The following is a 19,082-nucleotide window of genomic DNA, read 5'->3' as shown; positions in this document are numbered from 1 at the left end:
AATTCTTCCCATATTCCTCACTCAGTTGAAGAAAATTGTGTCATTTTTGACGACTGTGCCTCAGAAATACTCATCAATCCCCATGTAATTCTGATGTGCAAACTCTTTTATCCATCCCCGGGTGTGATTGGCATTTAAGATTTAATTGCTTATGGATGCTTGAGCATAAGCAGCTGGCACACATATATCACTAAACTATTTAATCTTATGTGGTCTATAAAAAAAGCCACAAACTCTCTCCAACTGCAATGCACATGAGTAATAAACAATGCCTATATATTATTTAAGGTGACTATCACACACCTAGTCTACATCAAAACCACAAAATAACGTGTACATTAAGTGTTTAAACATACTTTTCTCCCCTGGTGACCAGCAACTCCAGTTTAAAGTCTTTGTGCATCTAGAAACCTCTCCATCCGCAGATTTATTAAATGACAATGTGGCAGGCCTCACAACTAACAGTGAAGGTACTTATCACAGTAATTAGGAGACTTTTAAACTTGAGACCTAATTTTTTTTTGCCAAGAGCTGGTAAAACTTTGAGTTTGGTTATTTCAGTTTTCACTGAAACAGCCTGAACTGGGTTCTCCCTGAAGAATTCACAATCGAACATGAAAGTTCAGTGCAGAAGTCCAGGCTTTTACGCCATGAGGACAGCTGTACTCATAACAAGGAAGAGCTCTGAGAGACAGGTCATCTATAAACAATTGTGAGTTGTGCCAACTCTGTGGTGACAAAGACCGAAGTTGTGCGCAGAAGATGGCCCGCAGAGAGTGACTGGCTGCGCTTGCTTGATGCTACTGGTTTCTCCTCAAAGTGGCAGATGTCAGATGCCAGCTTTGTAATCAAAGAGTCACTTGTCCCAAGCCTCCCTAACCTGCCAGAGCAATTCGTCAATATCTGATAACCGGAAAAGCCTCGATACACAATGGTCCAAGCTGGCCTAGTTTACAGCCATCACTAAAAAAGAGGTTCCAGAAGAATTTGCAGGAACATGTTGCCACATTCCTAAGAGGTTTTTGCTCAGAGGCAAACACTGATATAGGAAGAGAAGCCACAAATATTCACATATTTGCTCGACAGCAGTTTTATCCAGCTCAACAGCAGGCCAAACACTAAGTCATTAGGAATAATGACATCCTTTATTTATTTTTAAAATTAATTTTCTTAACAAAAATTATATTAATTTTTAAAATGTTTTGTAAGATTAAAAATGATGGTGTGGTTATTATAAAGTATGTTCCAAACTCCTGCTAGCAAGGAATTATGTGTGTTATGAAAGCATATAGAGTCTTAGATCAACTAGTTGCAACTAGCTCATAAAACATTTAAAAATAAGATTTTTTTCTGTAATAAAAAAATCAACATTTTAGAGCTGTAATATTTTAATTGTTAAAAGCACAGAACGTAGAATGAAACTCATGAAAGGCATTTTAAAAAGTATTTTAAAGCTTAATTTCAAAAATAGGCTTATTGGTTATTAATATTTGTATGCTTCCAAAGGTAAAGAGACTTCTTAGTAGTATATTACAACAGGGTCAAATATTAATGACTTCAATGAGATACAGTCAAATAGGTTTTCTTGACCCAAATTAAAACTAGTTATAAAAAGGAAGAAGTCATTTTTTTAACCTTTGTGTTTTAATCTGAATGAAAAAGAAGTAGGATATGGGCAGTTTTATGCTTTTAGATTTTTTTTTTTTGGTTTTTCGAGACAGGGTTTCTTCTGTAGCTTTTGGAGCCTGTCCTGGAACTAGCTCTTGTAGCCCAGTTTGGTCTCGAACTCACAGAGATCTGCGTGCCTCTGCCTCCCGAGTGCTGAGATTAAAGGCGTGTGCCACCACCGCCCGGCTGGCAATTTTATGCTTTAACTGAGTATAAAATTATGGCATCAAAAAGCAATTTCAAGTTTCTGGTAACCAAAGAGATTGACCATCATCATTCTGGAAACGTCCTAAAAGCCTGCATCACTGAAGGAAAGCAGCTATGAATTAGCAAAGGGTTGGATGGAGGTCAAGACACTCATGGTAGTGATTAACTAGGTTCCTAGTCTTCCCCAGGTCCCTCTCCCTTCCTGGGCACACATAGCCTTTTCCTTTCTGAGAAGGAGATAGCTTTGAACTAAGGGCAGTGGAGAGGCCAAGCTGGCGTCCTTGGGGAACTGCCACTCATGCCACACCTCCTGCAAACTCACTCCACAGCTCTACTGTATTCCTTTGAGTTTAGGAGCTCATTGTTTTTAAGATGTGACATTAATTTGTATGCCAACAAAAAAGAAAAATTACTGCTGAATAACTCATGCCACTGTGTCAAATGCATCCTAATTTCAGAGGCTAAAAAAAAAAAAGAACTGATATCTTCGACAAAGATAATGCAGGTAATCGAACACCTTCTCTGTTATGAGCTATCTCCATCCTACAATACTGTGCTAAGTGAAGACTAGAAAAACAGAGATGCTGAGTTTAGGGACTAAGCTCAAGCAAACACGACTAGCAGAACCCAAAGTCTCAAAGCCTCAAGCTCTGATTCCAAGTTCAGTATATTTTTTCACTATGTAACTCTGACCTTATGGACATGTGGTTAAACCTTGAAGGTAGGATGCCTACTAAGTGAAGACATGGAGCTAGCACACAGAAATGGTTCGCTGTTAAAAATATGTCTTTCATCTCTTTTACTAAAAAAGGACCGCATTGTGTTCTGATATTTAGGGTAACATACACAGCTGCATTCAAACAGCTTCATGTTCTAACACAAAACAAAGTGACAAGTGTGAAATATACATATGTATGCACATAGACCCACAAGTGTATATATAGACACACATGTACAATTGTGCTTGTTGTTTCTATCATGAGTAACATATTTAAGGCAGGAATCTGTTTTGAAGTAGAAAATTGCTCAGTGTCTACTACAGTTTTCTACTTCAAAGTTGTCCTTTAATCTTTAAAGACCTACTTTTGAGGATTGGAAACCAGAGACATACAGGTAGAAAGGACCAAGCAACCCAACTAAGGTTTGAAGTGTGAATTCAAACTTTCAGATTGTTATTTGGAAACCATGACATACAGCCTGGAAGACAGCCAGGCTTAAATCAGTTCATGAAATATGTAGAAAATTGCAACTGAAAGATAATTGCAAGAGACAAAGTATACTGGAAAGGGAATTTGTTTTAGGAAAGCAAAAGAAACTTCCTGCCAGTATCCACGTCTGTATCTGGACCTAAAAGGAGCTTGCTTGGTGATCACGTCAGCAATCTTTCTGCCTGGATAGTGTCAGTATCTCCACTGATAATCCTTGTCAGAGTCTACATCCTATAGGTAATTACTCTGGAAAATATTACCGTGAGAATCATAATTATATTCATATTTTATTCAATATTATTCTGATTTTGTCTTCTCAGAAATCCCCATCAAATGTCCTTTTTGTCGCTTTTTGTGAAAACAAAATAATGGCTGCCTTTGTGATTTGTAAAGTGTTTGTCTTTCTCTTTCATTTGCAAGGTGTGGGCTATGCTGACCGAGTCTGAATAGGCATGAAAGTCACAGTAATTAGCTGTTCTATGACTAGGACCTATTCACAACAAGAGAAGATTCTCAACATACCTCATGGAGCCGAAGGTCCTTCTCATAAACAAGCTTTTTAACAAAGGCAGCTATAAACACAACCCAGGCGACCATAAGCACGATCGGAAGGGAGTAGGAGACACTGGTGAGGAAGCTGTAGAGCAAAACAGAGGATCCAGGCATCAAAATAAACGCCGGCCTACAGGCTGCAAGGTGCAAGAAGCCTGCACCTGCGGGTATGGTGATTACACTTGCATTAGGGAGCTCAGAATAAATATTAACACGGCTCCGCTATTTATGAGCTGGGAAATATTAACTTTTAAGAAAGTTCATAAATATTGTTAAACTATATTTCCCCAAATTAAATAACACAGAATCTAAAAAATTTAATTTAAAATACAAAGAATTTGGATTTTTCAAAGATGTTTCATAGATGGTATAGAAATGCCTTTTTGGCAATAAATTGAAGTCGAGGGACATTGAAAGCCCACCAGCCTTACATGTATCCCTGAGTTGCCAGTTATAATGCCTAAAAGATCTTATTTGGTGTGGCCTCACGTTGGCCACATAGCAGAAACACTCTTCAACCTTATAAAACAGAGTCATGGTCCCAACCTGAAGCCTACTCATTTAATTTAACGGAAAGATCAGGAATGTGCTTGTGAACAACTTCCAGATGCTGATGGTGGTGGTACCCCGGAGACCATGTTTCTGACAATCACAGCCTTCCAATGGGAGAGGCAAAGGCAGCCCCTTCACAGTGAGCTTCCACATTAATCTGTTTTGCATCTTGGGCTGGCCAAGTCTTTCTTTAGAGGAAGGTCCCCAGACCATTCTTAGACACTCATGAAAAATGCAGATTATTAATGGACCATGAGGTCACTAGCACTTGCTATCACTTTAGTGTGCAGAAATGCATTGCTACTGAGAAGTATGCTTTTCAGGGGGAACAGAAATATATAATTTGTTTCCTGGGGCAGATGATTGTAATAGAACATTTATTAAATGAGTTTTATCTTGGACCAGGTCCATTTCTGTTACAGTTTCTGGCTGTAGAATTAGGTAAGGGCTCCTATTTGTTAATGACAGTGCTCTTGTAATGTTTCTTCCAAATGTGTTTATATGTCTGGTCGAGTACTGAGAAAATGTGGGTACCGTCATCAGATGGCCCAGGGCCGGATCAGCCATAGGTCTTAGTCAAGTGACTCAGGCTCTTGCATATCATTTTTACCTGAAAACTATGGGCAATGATACTGCTTCCATTTAACTGTATAGGGACAGCGAGGAACAAATGAGATAACATATGGGAAAGAATTTCATGTGTAACAGAGAGTTTAGATTTATATGCAAGGCATTTTGATCTTATTCTCCCACAGGATGCAAAAAACATCCCTAAAGAAACATCCAGGGATGCTCTGTTTTAGGTTCTAAACATATGGGAAAGGCTCAGTAAATGTCTTCCCTCTGTTTGATATTTCAAGGCATAAGGGAGTAGTTCTCCAAGTGGCATGCAGGTCCGTTCACGTACTTATCTTTCATGAAGCAGGGATAGGGAACCGCTTGAACCTGGACGGCAACTTCCTGGGAGTTCCTTCCGGTTTGCAATTCAATGATCGCTCTTTCAATACTATCCTGCAAATAAATGAAAGCCCGGCCATAGATCTGGTTGTGCGATGGAGAATTGTGTGGCCCTGGGGCCCAAATCTTGGTTCTGATGCTCCTCGTGGTCTGTGCAGTCTTCAGACTCATGCGGATGGTGTATTTTACGATAGGAGGAAGAGAGACATTTTCAGAGTCGTAGCCTCTATATGAGCTTCTGTTAGATGGAAGCTTAAAAATGACACCTAAAAATAAACCAGCAACAGAGCACAAGAGTTACTCCATGGGCAGCGTTGCTCGCTGGTCAGACAGCACACTAGGGAGCAACCAGACTACTGAGTTAGTAACAGGATGGTGGATTCAGGCTCTTGGTTTAGGAGGATGGTTCCTAAGAGGTGTCAGCCTCAAGGGTTCAAAGCTGGAGTTAAGAATATAGTCACAAAGGAAGTGACAGATTCAATATATCACTGTAAACCAGTTACTTAAATGACAAAAAAATCCTCTTAAATAGATAACCTTGACTGATAATGAGGCTAGGCTAACTTCACCCTTAAATGCAATGCTTTTCATTCTTTTTTTTACTCTCCCCATCCCCCCATTCCCCCATCACACCCTACCCCCAAGTTCCCATTTTTTGTCCGGCAATCTTGTCTACTTCCAATCCATTCTTAATTTTTCTGCAGTGTGATAAGATATTTGTTGAAGGTTTCCTGTACTTTGACAGTGTAGTAGATTGAATAAATGAAGGGTTCTCATTAATACTGACATCAGAAAGGGCACCAATCCTCAGGCTAGGCTCTTTTGAGTTCTGGATGAAAGAGGTTAGAAAAGAGTGTCGCCCATTATAGTGCAGAGACTCTCTAATCCAGCGGGACAGCACTTACTTCCGAAAAGTTCGTTGCTTTTGTAGAGCTTTTCAGCCACTGTCTCCATTTCCTCCACAGTGCCTGCTGCCTGAATGCGGTCATACAGCACACAGGAGGAAATGTTCACCGTCAAGGAAGACAGCGTGTTAAGCTGGTCAATGATGCCAATGTTGTTCTCCAGTTTCAGCCTGAGAACATCTAAAGAAGCAAGGAGAGAGATTATTTTCTTTATTCCAGAAGTAGTAACAAAATATTGAGGGCATGTGTTTATTTATTTATTTATTGCAAAAAGTACCCATTAAACTAAATTGTAACAATCAGGTAGCACTGTAGAATTTTCTTTGAAAATATCTAGCATTCTATGCTGACAAAAATGTTGCCAGTTCTGCAGAAACTCCTTGAGGAGAATGTTAAGCTAGTTACAAATACAGTCAACCAGGCTCAAAGAGACTCAAGATAGTGCAGAAGTATATTCTACTGCGAATTAAATAACAAAGGACTAAGAATGAGCACATCCTGAAGAATTATACAGATAGTGGCTGGGGAGCTGGAACAGTAGGCAAAGTACTTATCAAGCAAGCAGAGGGACACTGAGTTTGATTTCTCAGCACCCATGTAAAAGCCAGGCATGGTAGTGCCTGCATTGGCATGGTTTGGGGTAGAGACAGAAACAGGTAACACCCTGAGGCCTGCTGGCCAGACAGTCTAGCTGAATTGATATCTCCATGTTCAGTGAGAGACCCTTTCTCAAAAAAAAAAAGGGTGGGGAAGAGAGAGAGTTATTGTTGATCTCCATATGTGTGTACACACACATGAACATGTTATATGCATATATACACACATAGAAGAAGTAAATATATCGTGTAGGAAATAAACTATGTGCTAACTATCACTGTTTTAAATAAACTAAACAAAAATGCTTCCTTATGACAAAAAATGTTTAAGAATTTTAAACAAAAAAAAGTCTGTGCAGAGTATAAGCTGGATAACAGAAGGGCCGGAGAGATGATTCAACAGTTAAAATCACTTGCAAACCAGAGTTGAGTTCCCAGAACCCACATTGCATAGCTCAGAGCCACCAGCAACTCCAGCTCCTGGGGGTCTGACACGGTCTTTAGACAACATAGGTACCTGCACTAGTACCCTCACAGAGGCATACAGATAGCCACGTAGTTTAAAATAGAATAAAATAAAATAAAAGCCGCAATATCAAAAATCTAAGGAAGATGGTGGTCTATATTAGATACTTGCCACTTTCTTATATTATCAAAAGACAATTTGGGGGGCACAGTTCAGTGATACAGCACTTGCCTTGCACGCACAAAGTCTGGAATTTGATTTCTGGTACCACCACCGTATAAATAAACAATAAAGTCTTATGTGACTCATCTCTACTCATGTCTAAATTAACCCAGACAAAAAGATCAAGATTTAATATTAAATAATTACTCCAGAAGAAAGAGGGTTTAATTATTCTGCAATTGGAGGATTCCTTGTGAGAAAAGCAGTAGGGACCAAGGGTAAATATGAAATCACGAGTTAACAAATCATTTGACCAATTAAGTTTTTATTAATTTGCTCATCATGAAGTCTGAGCTGCAACTGTCATAAATCCTTCCTAAACAGGTTCCTTACCTTATCCAAAATAAGTCCTTGTTCCTCACAGAGGGCAGCTTCCTAAATACATTTCTCAATACATTTAAAATAAAAGCCTCTACATGATGGAGATGCTGAAGGGGAGAGCTATACTGCTGTTGAACACTGTGGCCTCCAGTGGATACTGGGAGTCAACATAACAAAAAAGGAGTCTCTAGACCTGTTGGTACATGAACTCAAAGAAAAGCTTTGAAGAGGCAGTAACAGCTCCCAGGTCTAGCTGTATAATCTCTTACCTATGTAACTTTAATACAAGTCTCATTGACAAACATATATGTGTGTATATGTATGTATGTATGCACATGTGTTTGCATATTTGCAATCAGTTTTGAGCATCAAACTCAGGCCTTCAAATGTATTATTCTTACTGCTGTACTTATTTTAATCTGATTTTAAATTCTAAGCCTCATCTCCTATTTTAAAAGTTAGGGATGATAAAACTTATTTAAGAACTTTATAGTTTATCCCTGATATTTTTATCAAATGGTGACTTACCGTTTACTTTTGGAAAACAAATCCCCTAATACCTCTCTTTAACCAAATTAGCTTGGCTATCATCAAATGCATGCAACTATACATCATATGGTTACCTGCAAATATAGACATAATTCTTCCCTACCAGCTTGCTACCTAAGTAATATGTGTCACAGAGGTGCTGGGGAGGAAGAGGGTATTTGCTCTGCTGCTGCCAAATTCGGATGCTCTCAATCCCTTCTTCATCCTTGTGGTTGCATAGCAACAGTGAATCAGACACAGCCTGAATTAGATGTCTTGCATCTTTAGGTTGAAGGTGGGGACTTGGCAGAGGGAATATGTAAGTTCAGACAGCTGCCTTTGATTCTCGGCAGCTTCTTCCTCTTAAATGACCTTGAGAGGAATATCTAACCTTGAATACTTATTTAGGCTTATTTTCTTTTGAGTCTCCCCATTTGCCTTTGTTAACTCTATAGTCTTTTCCAGTTACATCCTGGTGATGCTGAGGCCAGCAGAGATCAAATGTTAAATGCTGCCAGGAATTGTTTCACCTTCCCGCACTTGTGAGTACTGACTTCTCATGGAGTTATCAAGGAAGGGAAAAAAGTCAAATGTGCTACCTTACTTCTGCCTTCCCATGATGAAGGTAAAAGTTGTGTTTATCTTTTATCTTGCTGTATCTTGCTGCAGAATCATTATGAATGATGACAAGAAGTGTTTACAATACCACTACTTTAATTAACAGAAAACATCGTAGACATGTCTAGGGTCCCCCTTTTCTTCCAAGAGCCAATAAAAAACTAAATGCAGAAGAAAAGGGAAGTTCTCTCCCGGGTACAGGGCACTAGGTCTCTTCCCCCATTCTGATGTGCAGTGAATGAAATTCTACTGTGCAGCAGGACTCACCAAGGTCGTCAATCTGCTTCAGGAGTTCAACAGCATCGAGTCCCACAGAGAACTTTACAAAAACTTGCACAAAGGGGTTCCTTAGAGTATTCTAAAATTAATAATAAGAGCCAGTGTCAGTATGAGAAGAAAACATGTTTAATCGTTGCTACTCCTCGTACGACCTTGGAAGAGTTAAGCAGCCTCCACCGGGTGCTGTTAAGGTACCTGCTTGTGGGCTCATACACATGATTTGAAAGAATGAGTGTCTGTTTTTCACACAAATTGCTCAGATTTCTAAAAGTGTCCAGAGGGAACCAAAACTATTTTTAACATCAGAGAATTATACTCAATGTAACAGAATTTTTCTCAGCACTAATAAATTACTTCCTTTTAAACATATGCTATAAATAATGTGGCTCAGGGTGTATTTTGTTCTCCTGAGATAAATAAAAGCAACTGCTGACATTTGAACTCACAACTGCTTGGTATTCTAGTTACTCATCCCCGGCTGTGAGGTGCCTCCTTCCTGGCTCCAGCTTGTCTTTCTAAAGTGGAGGACAAACGACTCATCAGAAAAGTCAGTGTCCATTAGTATAGTACTGCTCTGTATTGAACAAGAACAACTATATGGTCATGGGAAAAGATCAGTAAAACTAGCCTCCACTCCACTGACACCGATAAAGTAATAATTAATTAAAAAATATTATAGCTTCTATTGTTATTTTCCAATCTAAGAGACATAGCTTCTACCTTGAAACCATCACTAGTTCTTTTACAGTGAGTTAGGCATTACTTTGCAGATTTTTAACCTCAAAGAGAATACCATTCTTACCATTTTCCTTGTATCTTTTGGATGTGTTTTGTGTGTGTGTGTGTGTGTGTGTGTGTGTGTGTGTGTGTGTGTGTGTGCACCTCAGTGATTGAACCCAGCCAGTGATTGAACCCAGCCAGAGCCCAGAGCCTCAGTACTGTGGAGCAAGCACTATACCGCAATGCAAGGTCATCCATTAATGCCTCGATGTCAAACTCCCTGTGAATTTACAAAACTGAGTTTTTCCTCAAGAACTGAGAGTAGCAATTTATTCTTTTCTGGAGTAAAGATGCTTCAGTTATCTGATAATCTCACTGTGAAGATGGCTACAGAGGTTCTAATAAATTCAGCACTTTGGAACTATTATGTACAACATATGTCGTTTGGTAATTCAGCACTTTAGCCAACAAAAAAATTCCCTAATAAAATAACGACTGTGGACTACTTTTTTCCCCTCTCCATAGATAACAAGTTTTTAGGAGAAAAGAGCAATCTTCCATTTAGGAGAATACATAGGGCAATAAAATTCTATTCAAGAAACTTTGTTATATGAGACTCACTAGAAAAGATCCACTACAATGAGTATTCTTTAGCTCAGAAGAGTTAAATTGAACAATACATTGTGGGGGACATGTTTGATGGAAAATACCCTTCATTTTACACTTATTAAACATATTAATGGTTTTATATTTATTTTCTAATTCACACTAGAAATATAACTATCTATGCACTCACTGTTAGTCAAAACAAACTGAAGAAAGTAACTTCTAGGTACAATTTTCCTGAAAACTTAAATGAATCAAATGAGTCATCCTGGCATTAATTTATTTGCATGGTGATAAAAACAGGCAATATGTGTATGTATGTATGTATGTATGTATGTATGTATAACACATACATTGTATATACTACATATCATATATAATACACATATACAATACATTACATACAATATATAACATATGTATGATACACAGTATATATAAGTGTTACATATATTATATATTGCAAACCAAGAATATTTTAGAAATATATATAACCAAATGTATATATATATATATATATATATATATATATATATATATATATATACACCTTCCCTCCAGAGACAGTATGACAGTGTCTGGGACAGAATATTTGGATATATATATATATATATATATATATATATATATATATATCTTCTTGGGTTCCGTTGGTTTTATGGGGGTCATCTCTTTTCAATGCAAACCACTTTCTCCTGAGTACCGCCATTACTATCATTCCTGACATTCTTTTCTCCAGCTGATAACAGGTTAGCTCTGCTGCTTGCTCTTTAGTTGTCAAAAGTTCTGTTTTTGATTGGACCACTTCCCTAAACTGTTATAAGTATTTTCAGAAAAGCCTGCATCTTTTTTACAGGAATCACATCATACTTTTCAAACTGATGTGTGCAGAGTTGCACCGTCAAACCTGTAACTATACTGGCATGATCATCACAAGTGGCTGAGTGAGGACTAAATTTAGAAGGGACCAATTTATTAGAACATTTTTTCTAGGTGTGTTTTTTGATTCATTATGACAGCACCTGTGTGCAATTTATGCCACATGCATCAACTAAAGAACCCCTGACGTTGAATGCCTTCTAGAACATAATACTCCAGAAATTCTAAAACCAATTAGTACCACAGAATAATTTAAAAGAGAGATAGCTTGAGCACATCCATGCTATGCTAATTAAAGTCATTAAGTAAGTGATTATAGCACTAGGTACAGTTACATCGGAGTGTAAGAATTCTCTCCTCTAAGGTAGTAGAGAGACAGGAAGATCTAGAAGGAAGAGAGGAGCTACAAACATGAATGAGAAATTCTGTTTCTGATGCTATCTCTGGAGAAGGCTATCCTAATCTATTGAAAATGGATGCTAAGTTACAATCATCACATAATAAAGGTGATTAAAATATCAAAGAACTGTATTTCCCAGGGAGGTGAACGGTAGAGAGATCTAGTACCTGGAGCATTGGAATTGTCTGGTTTAGCAGGTGGAAGGAATTCATGAAGATTGGTGACTTATCCATCCACTCCTGAGATTTTTCTCTTAATTCCGCCAACTGCCTCAGAGTTACATTTGACTTAAAAACAAAGAAACAAGAGAGATTTGGTCAATCAGTGTCTTTCATGTATTTCAATACAATATACAACTTCTGGTATATAAAAATAGCATTAAAAGGTAAAGATTGTTAAAAAAAGGAAAGAAAAGCCATTGTCACACCTTTCCTATGTGTTCAAAAGTTTCATGTGATATATCTTACAAAGATCAATGTCATTTTTAAAAATTCTGGAAATTTTAGGGCTTGCTTGATGCCCAACATGAATTTATAATAAAAATGGATGCCTCCCCAGAGTCCTTACAAATTTTCCTTTCTACAAATGTTAAACTTCAAATCACTACTAAAATGAGTTCACAGACAAAGGAAGGATTTTCTTATTCAATTAAATTTTCTAAGTCAGAAGGCAAAGTAAGAGATGCTCTTGTTTCTTGTTCCTGGGAACAGGTATACCACAGCCTTTTAGGAAGCCAATCTGGAAAACACTATCCAAATGAAGTACAGCCAAGTGTGATGGTTCAGGATCCTGAACTCTCAAGGATAGCATGAGCTGCATAGCTAGACCCTATTTCAATAAGACAAATTAAAACAGAGCAACAAAATGTCCTAAAACCCTCCAATTCTAGACATTAACCTTACTGAAATAAAATACCAATTTCACCAAATGCATGCACATGTGTTTTGTTGGCCACAGTGTTTATATTAGCACAAACCCAAAACCATATGCCAGAAATAAAATGAATCTTTTCATAAGCATTTGATTATGAGATATGAGAATATGAGAATAAAATAAATGCATTTCGTGCCATTAAAATTTTCTTTAACATCTGTAAAAAGGAAAGAATTTAGCTAGCTCTATTGAGTTAAAGGACTTTTTACCACATGAAAGATTGGAGACTAGAGTTTTAAAAACATTAAAAGGGTGAGGGGGATCTACGCTTGACCAGTGAGAGTGACATCATTTGCATGAAATCTGGAGTGTATACACCCATAAGATGAGTAAGGTATTAAGTCAAAAACATTCAAAGCAACAACACTCAGTGGTAACTTTCTGTTCATTTTATGTAGTCTCAAGCATACTGTCAGACTCCCATCACCTATAATTTAATGACTAGGCAACACTAAGGCAGATTTTCTTTTCACTTTCACTCGTTAGCTTTTAGAAGAATAGGTGTATAATTCAAATATTTGAAGCTTTTTTTGAGGGGGGGGGGGCCTCAACCTCCAAAGCCTCCTGTCTCAGCCTCTAAGACACTGGGGCTACGGCTGTGCTCTGCATGCCTGTCTTCAAGCCAAGCTTACTGGTATTTTCCTTTCTTTTCAGTGCTGTGCATTGAGCCCAGGGCCCTTTGCCCTCAGCCAAGCACTCTACCATGGAACACCATGTCCACCCTTAAAGCCATCTTAAAAGTGAGGGGAAGTAATTACAGTAAAATGCTAAAACGGGTCCTGACGATATTGTTTATCTCAACATGTATTTTTGATATAATTTAAAAATATTAAATCACACAACCAATTATGAAGTCAATAATCTATACTTTAAGAACTAATTTTTATTTGAATGAGTTAAACAATCACACATTTTAATATGATTTTTATATATACTTTGAACATTTGACATTAATTGAAAACTTTTTGGCTTTCTTAGATACACTAAAAAGTCTGGGGTCTAGCTGTACCTAATTTCATTCCCAAGTGTCAAGATGGTCGATTTCACCAGAAGCTCCCACTTGGCATAACTTATACCCTACCCCATTTACCTAGGGCCAAAGTAAAGAATTATCAAAAGCTGCAAACACCAAGGGCAATGATGATGGTAGAGAAGACATAATTCAGAATCCCCTAAAATAAATTTAGAAGTTGGCTACTCCAGAACAGAAACAGTAAACCACATAGAAACATTGAGTTTGACAGCCAAACCTTTTCCATAATAGCCTTTGTAGCTGGGTTATATGGTGCATATAAAATCTTTCCCAACAACATTGGTTTCAAGAATGCCCAAATTACAGGTCCAGCAGGCATGTTGATGATGTCTTTGTAAAGGGAGAAGCAAAATGGTGCTGGAAATTAAAAGCAAAATGAAATCAGCAAATTAATAGGCACAATTGTTATGCATCAATCATTATGATTTAGAAGAAAACAAAAAATTATTTCTAGGTACATTCCATATCTATTTATAGAGAATTGGTTCAAGCTATGTAGCCTAAAATTTATGTCTTTGAATTTCCTACAGTGATAACAGATATGAGGCATCTGGTGTTGAAGGCAGAGTAACAATTGCTTTTTTAGGTGGGAAAAGTACAAGGTAATAAGCAAGCCCAGAATAAATGGTGGCATTTGGCCAAGGAGAAATACAGATATTTCAAATCATATTTCAGACTTCCTTCTAACAGATCCATTTTGCCAGCACTTAATTTTCCAAAAATACAGAAAGCCCTACTCCTGGGATGGTCCCAGATACGTGAGAGCCATTCACAGCTTTTTGGCGAATGAATAAAAAGATGAACGAATAAGTCAATCCAATTGCTATACTAAACATCCATATATAATCTGGAAGAGCTCCTAAGATCACATTTTGCATCTCAAAGTTTATAGATCAAGTAAATGGTTTTGATATGCGATAAACGGTTACGCCCAGCTTCTCACGCAGCTCTACCATATGCCATATAAATGTCTAATGCTAGAAAGTTCGGGAAAAATACTGTTCTGAAAACATTTAAAACAAGCTTTTGCATTTTCCTTTTTCAAGATTTATTTATTTATTATGTATACAACATTCTGCTTCGATGTATGCCTGCACGCCTGAGGAGGGTGCCAGATCTCAGTACAGATGGTTGTGAGCCACCATATGGTTGCTGGGAATTGAACTCGGGACCTCCGGAAGACAAGCCAGTGTTCTTAACCTCTGAGCCATCTCTCCAGCCCAAGCTTTAGCATTTTCTACTGGCAAGAGTTCCTAGTTATGACCCCCAGATGCTAGCCGCAAAGCAGTGTAGGTTAACAATAATGTGATGGGCTGCATGGATGATGGAGTCCTACACCGGAGCATCACCTGCTGATGTGCCGGCTGGCTTGTCTAGTTTGTCTATGATCCCACGATGACCAAGCCACCTAATGACACATTTCTCAGAGCACATGTCTATTGGTAAAGTGATCTATGACTGTACACTCTGTCGTGTAGCAGCCTGACAGCTCTGAGACCTCCAGGTTCAGTGACCTTGGGCAGGTTATTCAGTATCTTTACACCTCTACTGCCATCATTAAGATGCAAGCTGTAGACATTACCTCATGGGGCTGCTGTGGCGATGGCATGAGTTAAAAGGAAGGACACGCAGCAAGTGCTGCATAAGTGTTTTCTATTTTTATTCTGAGATAAAATTAATACTTCATTTACCATCAGATGTGGTGACAGAACATGCAATGCTCTTGTCATTAAAAATAATTATCATACTTATTGTAAGGTACACTCACTAGCATTTAAGGGAATTCCGTATTTTGCAGCAATCTCTTCTTTAGTCAATTTATAAGTTAGAAAATCTTTGGTGTGGTTGCCTTTTGGCTTCTGGGAAGAAGGCAGCATGGAGGTTAAATACTCTGTGGTAATCCCTTGGGAACAGAGTGCTTGGGAGATGGTACTGAAAGATCCTGCTGGCGTGTTCATTCGGGTGCTTCTGTCCATGGCCTGGGAGACAATGTCCAAGAGTTATTAATGTTACCTGAGCCACATGTGCTCTGGAAGACAACACAGAAAGAAAAAGTGGTAAGGCTATAAGTTTCCATAATTCTTTAAGCATGAATGGCAAACCTAAATACAGAATGATAAGCCTCACTGGCTTACGCACCAAACATGACCAAAGTGGGAGTTTTCCTCCAGTGAGTTTCTGTCTTAAAGGTGCTAGGTTGGTAGCTGAATTTATTGTCCACAATCTTAAATACAAGTCAGCATAGCAGGAAGAATTTCTCAGGAAGAATATTACCAAGTGACTTTTCTACCTGTGTTAATGGAACACTCCTGGACAGATGCATTTGTTTCAGGGATCTCATTCTGTCTAGCAGGGGATGTGCACCAGACGCCAACTGATTGAGGATCTTTTTCAGCTTTATGAAAAGCTCCATCATCCTTTCCACTGGCTTCTGATCTTTCTTTGGGAAAAAGACCTAATGGGAAAAGAATGAAAGTAACTGATTGATAAGAAAGTACTGGAACCCCATGGATGGGTGGCAAGATTATAAAACAGAATGGCCGCTTTGAAAAATGTTTCTGAAAGTCTACTGAACAGGTAAATAGAGATTTTCCATACCAAACATTGCATTTCTAGATATTTACCAAAGCAAAGGGGATCCAGAGAAGGCTGGTACATGGACATTGATAGGCTTTGGTTAACAGAATTTATCCTTAAATGCAATATAATATGGGCATACAAAAAAAGGAAATGCTGATACATGCTATGCCATGAACAAAACTTGAAAATACTATACTACATGAAAGAAGCCACATACACAGACCAGTTACTGTGTAATTGATTCAATTGATGCAAAAGGCAAAGAAATAATTTGAGATCAGGGTGAACTGCCAGCTCTTTAGCTCTTCTTGTGAACTGTGCCTTGGGGTGATACCACACTATCACATGGGCCTAAGGACAGCTAAGGAAATGGTGGTTCCAGGCGGGGCATATGTGCAGATAGTGAGGCCCTGGTATAGGATTGGGGGTTTTCCTAGAAAAAAATGGAAACCACTGGAAGGTTATAAGCCGAGTTGTGGCATAAAGTGACGTGTTGTCAAAGGTCGCTTTGCGGCTTGGTGGGTTTTGGGATGGGATGCTGGAGTTCTTTTGGGGCAACAGCAGGGGCAAGGGTAAGAAGATGAGAGGGCTCTACATAGGGTTAACTGTAACTAACCCAAAACATCTTTATTGCCTCATCATCTGGAGTTTCTAATTTTTAAGAGGGGAAAAGCAAGTTTCTCTGCTTTTAAGAATATGCACATGATTTTGACCCAGGTGTAGACTTTGCTGGACAATGTGTTTAATCTTCCAGTTTGTCCTTTTCTGTCCATTGTGCACTGAGTAACCTGCTAGAGTACCTGCTCACGGCCGTGGAGCTCTTCACTTCACTCCATGCCAAAATGACCATAAATAATGGCCGTTTTCTTTACTAAATTGACAAAGGAATGCAAACATTATCATTTTGAAAACATCCCCAAAGAATCCTACATACTTTTACATTTGAAAATGCTTCTCAGCGTGTTTAATTTGCAAGACTTTTTAAAACAATATTTCTTTAAAAAAATTTAACCTTTCTTTTTATCTTTATTTTTTAATTTAATTTTTATGTATATCTATGTACCAGCCTGTACATCTATGCACCAGTGTGCAGTGCCTGCAGAAGGCAGAAGGCATCAGACCCTGCAGGATAGGAACTACAGATGATCATGAACTGCCATGTAGATGGTGGGAATTGAACCCAGGGCCCCTGAAAGAGTAGCTGTTGTTCCTAACCACTGGGAAATCTCTCCAGTCCCTACTCTTTATTTTCATTGCACTAAATTAATGCTTATTCACTGTAAGAAATGATAAGAGAGTTTATATTTTAAATAATGGTAGTCATATATTAATCTTATCTCTGTTCTTAGATATAAAAACTAAGAATTGATAAATCAGGGACATTAGGTTATTCGTCTTAGTTGGTTCTAAAATAATGTTATAATTCCAGAAGCCGTATAGATGAGTGTTTTCCCTTGCGGTATTGGAAAGCATCTGGCAACTTGCCTTGTACGTGAAATTGTAGATGTCTAAGTAGTGTAGAAGGGTAATTCCGATGAGGTAGGACTGGTGTGATCTCTCTGGAAGGGGCAGCTTGCAGAATTCCTTCATGGCATCTTCTAGTTTGGGGTTGGTGACATTCGCATCACATGAATGCAACCAGAACACACGAGAAATTATCTGTGAGTCAGAGGAAGAAAAATATTTTATCTGTGAATTGTTTGAGTATCTTCTGTTCACCTTCAGGGAGTTTTCTGCTTGCTCTGTTTCAAAATATGACAAGTTGTCCCCAGGAACGAAATTACTCTTTCAAAGTCTCTATCATGATATTTCTCCTTTACTTATTTTCATGGTTATGTGTGGTATGCTTGTCTCTGTGCATGCATCTTTCTATTTGTGTGGGCATACATATGTGAGAGTGAGTGTTGCACATGGGTGCCCATGCATGTAGGGGCCCAAGAATATCAGAAATCATCACCATCACTCTTCCATCTTATTCAATAAGGCAAGGTCTGTCAATCAAAATCAGACCTCACTGATAAACACAGTTACTTGCCAACCAGATTCCTTTGAGACTCCCCAGCTTCTACCTTCTGATGCTGGAATTACAAGCAGAACACATACATTCAAGGGCATTCTGGGGATTTGAACTCCAGTTCTCAACTTTGTGCACAAGTGCTTAACCACTGATACATCTCCCCAGTAGCATAAGGCACCAATAACTATTAATTAAAAAACAGAGAACCTAAGCTCACTGGAATGCATAAGAGGAGTGATGGGGAAGGCAGGCAAGAAGGGAGGAAAAACAGAATCTTTCTTGAGCAATCAGGTATAAAATAACAGAAGAAAAGGTACAAAAAATAGTAGAAAAGGGACTCAGTCTGGGCATAAATGACTTCCTCTACAGCTTCAAGAAGCTCCAGAGCAAAGAAGAGATGAAGAGCAAAGAGGAGGAGGAAGTGGTAGTCCAGAATCACAAGCTTATGTGAACTTCTGTTCCTAGAGAGTAATGCACATCCACAGAAGTGTGCAAGGGGAAGGCAGGTCAATGGGAAGGTTGAAACAAAGAGGAAAGCCCATGACAATGGCAGTCGCAGAACATCTTCTTTCTTAAAAGCTGGGCATATACACAAAGGATGCACACTCGTACCACAAGGACACTTGCTCATCTATGTTCACAGCAGCATTATGTGTAATAGCCAGAACCTGGAAACAACCTAGATGCCCCTCAACCAAAGAATAAAGAAAATATGGATAAAAAGAATGGTACATTTACACAATGGAGTTTTAATCGGTGGGGGGGAGGGGAGAAATAATGGCATCATGAAATTTGCAGGCAAATGGATATGGAACTAGAAAACTCATCCTCAGCG

The 19,082-nt window shown here is 38.5% G+C and overlaps 1 protein-coding gene across 2 annotated transcripts in view; it reads right to left on the bottom strand.

Moving 5' to 3' along the window:
- Abca12 (ATP binding cassette subfamily A member 12) overlaps window positions 1–19,082 on the bottom strand; it is a 166,194-nt gene that overhangs the window by 46,493 nt on the left and 100,619 nt on the right. For both annotated transcript variants that reach the window (XM_038339851.1, XM_038339852.1), the window contains 9 exons: window positions 17,716–17,889; window positions 15,941–16,105; window positions 15,419–15,629; window positions 13,868–14,007; window positions 11,852–11,971; window positions 9,068–9,158; window positions 6,050–6,229; window positions 5,095–5,410; window positions 3,606–3,720 (listed from right to left, as the gene is read on the bottom strand). In XM_038339851.1, the coding sequence (XP_038195779.1) occupies window positions 3,606–3,720; window positions 5,095–5,410; window positions 6,050–6,229; window positions 9,068–9,158; window positions 11,852–11,971; window positions 13,868–14,007; window positions 15,419–15,629; window positions 15,941–16,105; window positions 17,716–17,889 (1,512 nt within the window). The remainder of the gene's footprint in view (window positions 1–3,605; window positions 3,721–5,094; window positions 5,411–6,049; window positions 6,230–9,067; window positions 9,159–11,851; window positions 11,972–13,867; window positions 14,008–15,418; window positions 15,630–15,940; window positions 16,106–17,715; window positions 17,890–19,082) is intronic.

Source organism: Arvicola amphibius, chromosome 8, assembly GCF_903992535.2.
Source record: "Arvicola amphibius chromosome 8, mArvAmp1.2, whole genome shotgun sequence".
Lineage (NCBI taxonomy): Eukaryota > Metazoa > Chordata > Mammalia > Rodentia > Cricetidae > Arvicola > Arvicola amphibius.
Note: the sequence above shows the minus strand (reverse complement) of the source record. Positions and strands in the feature narration are given on the sequence as shown.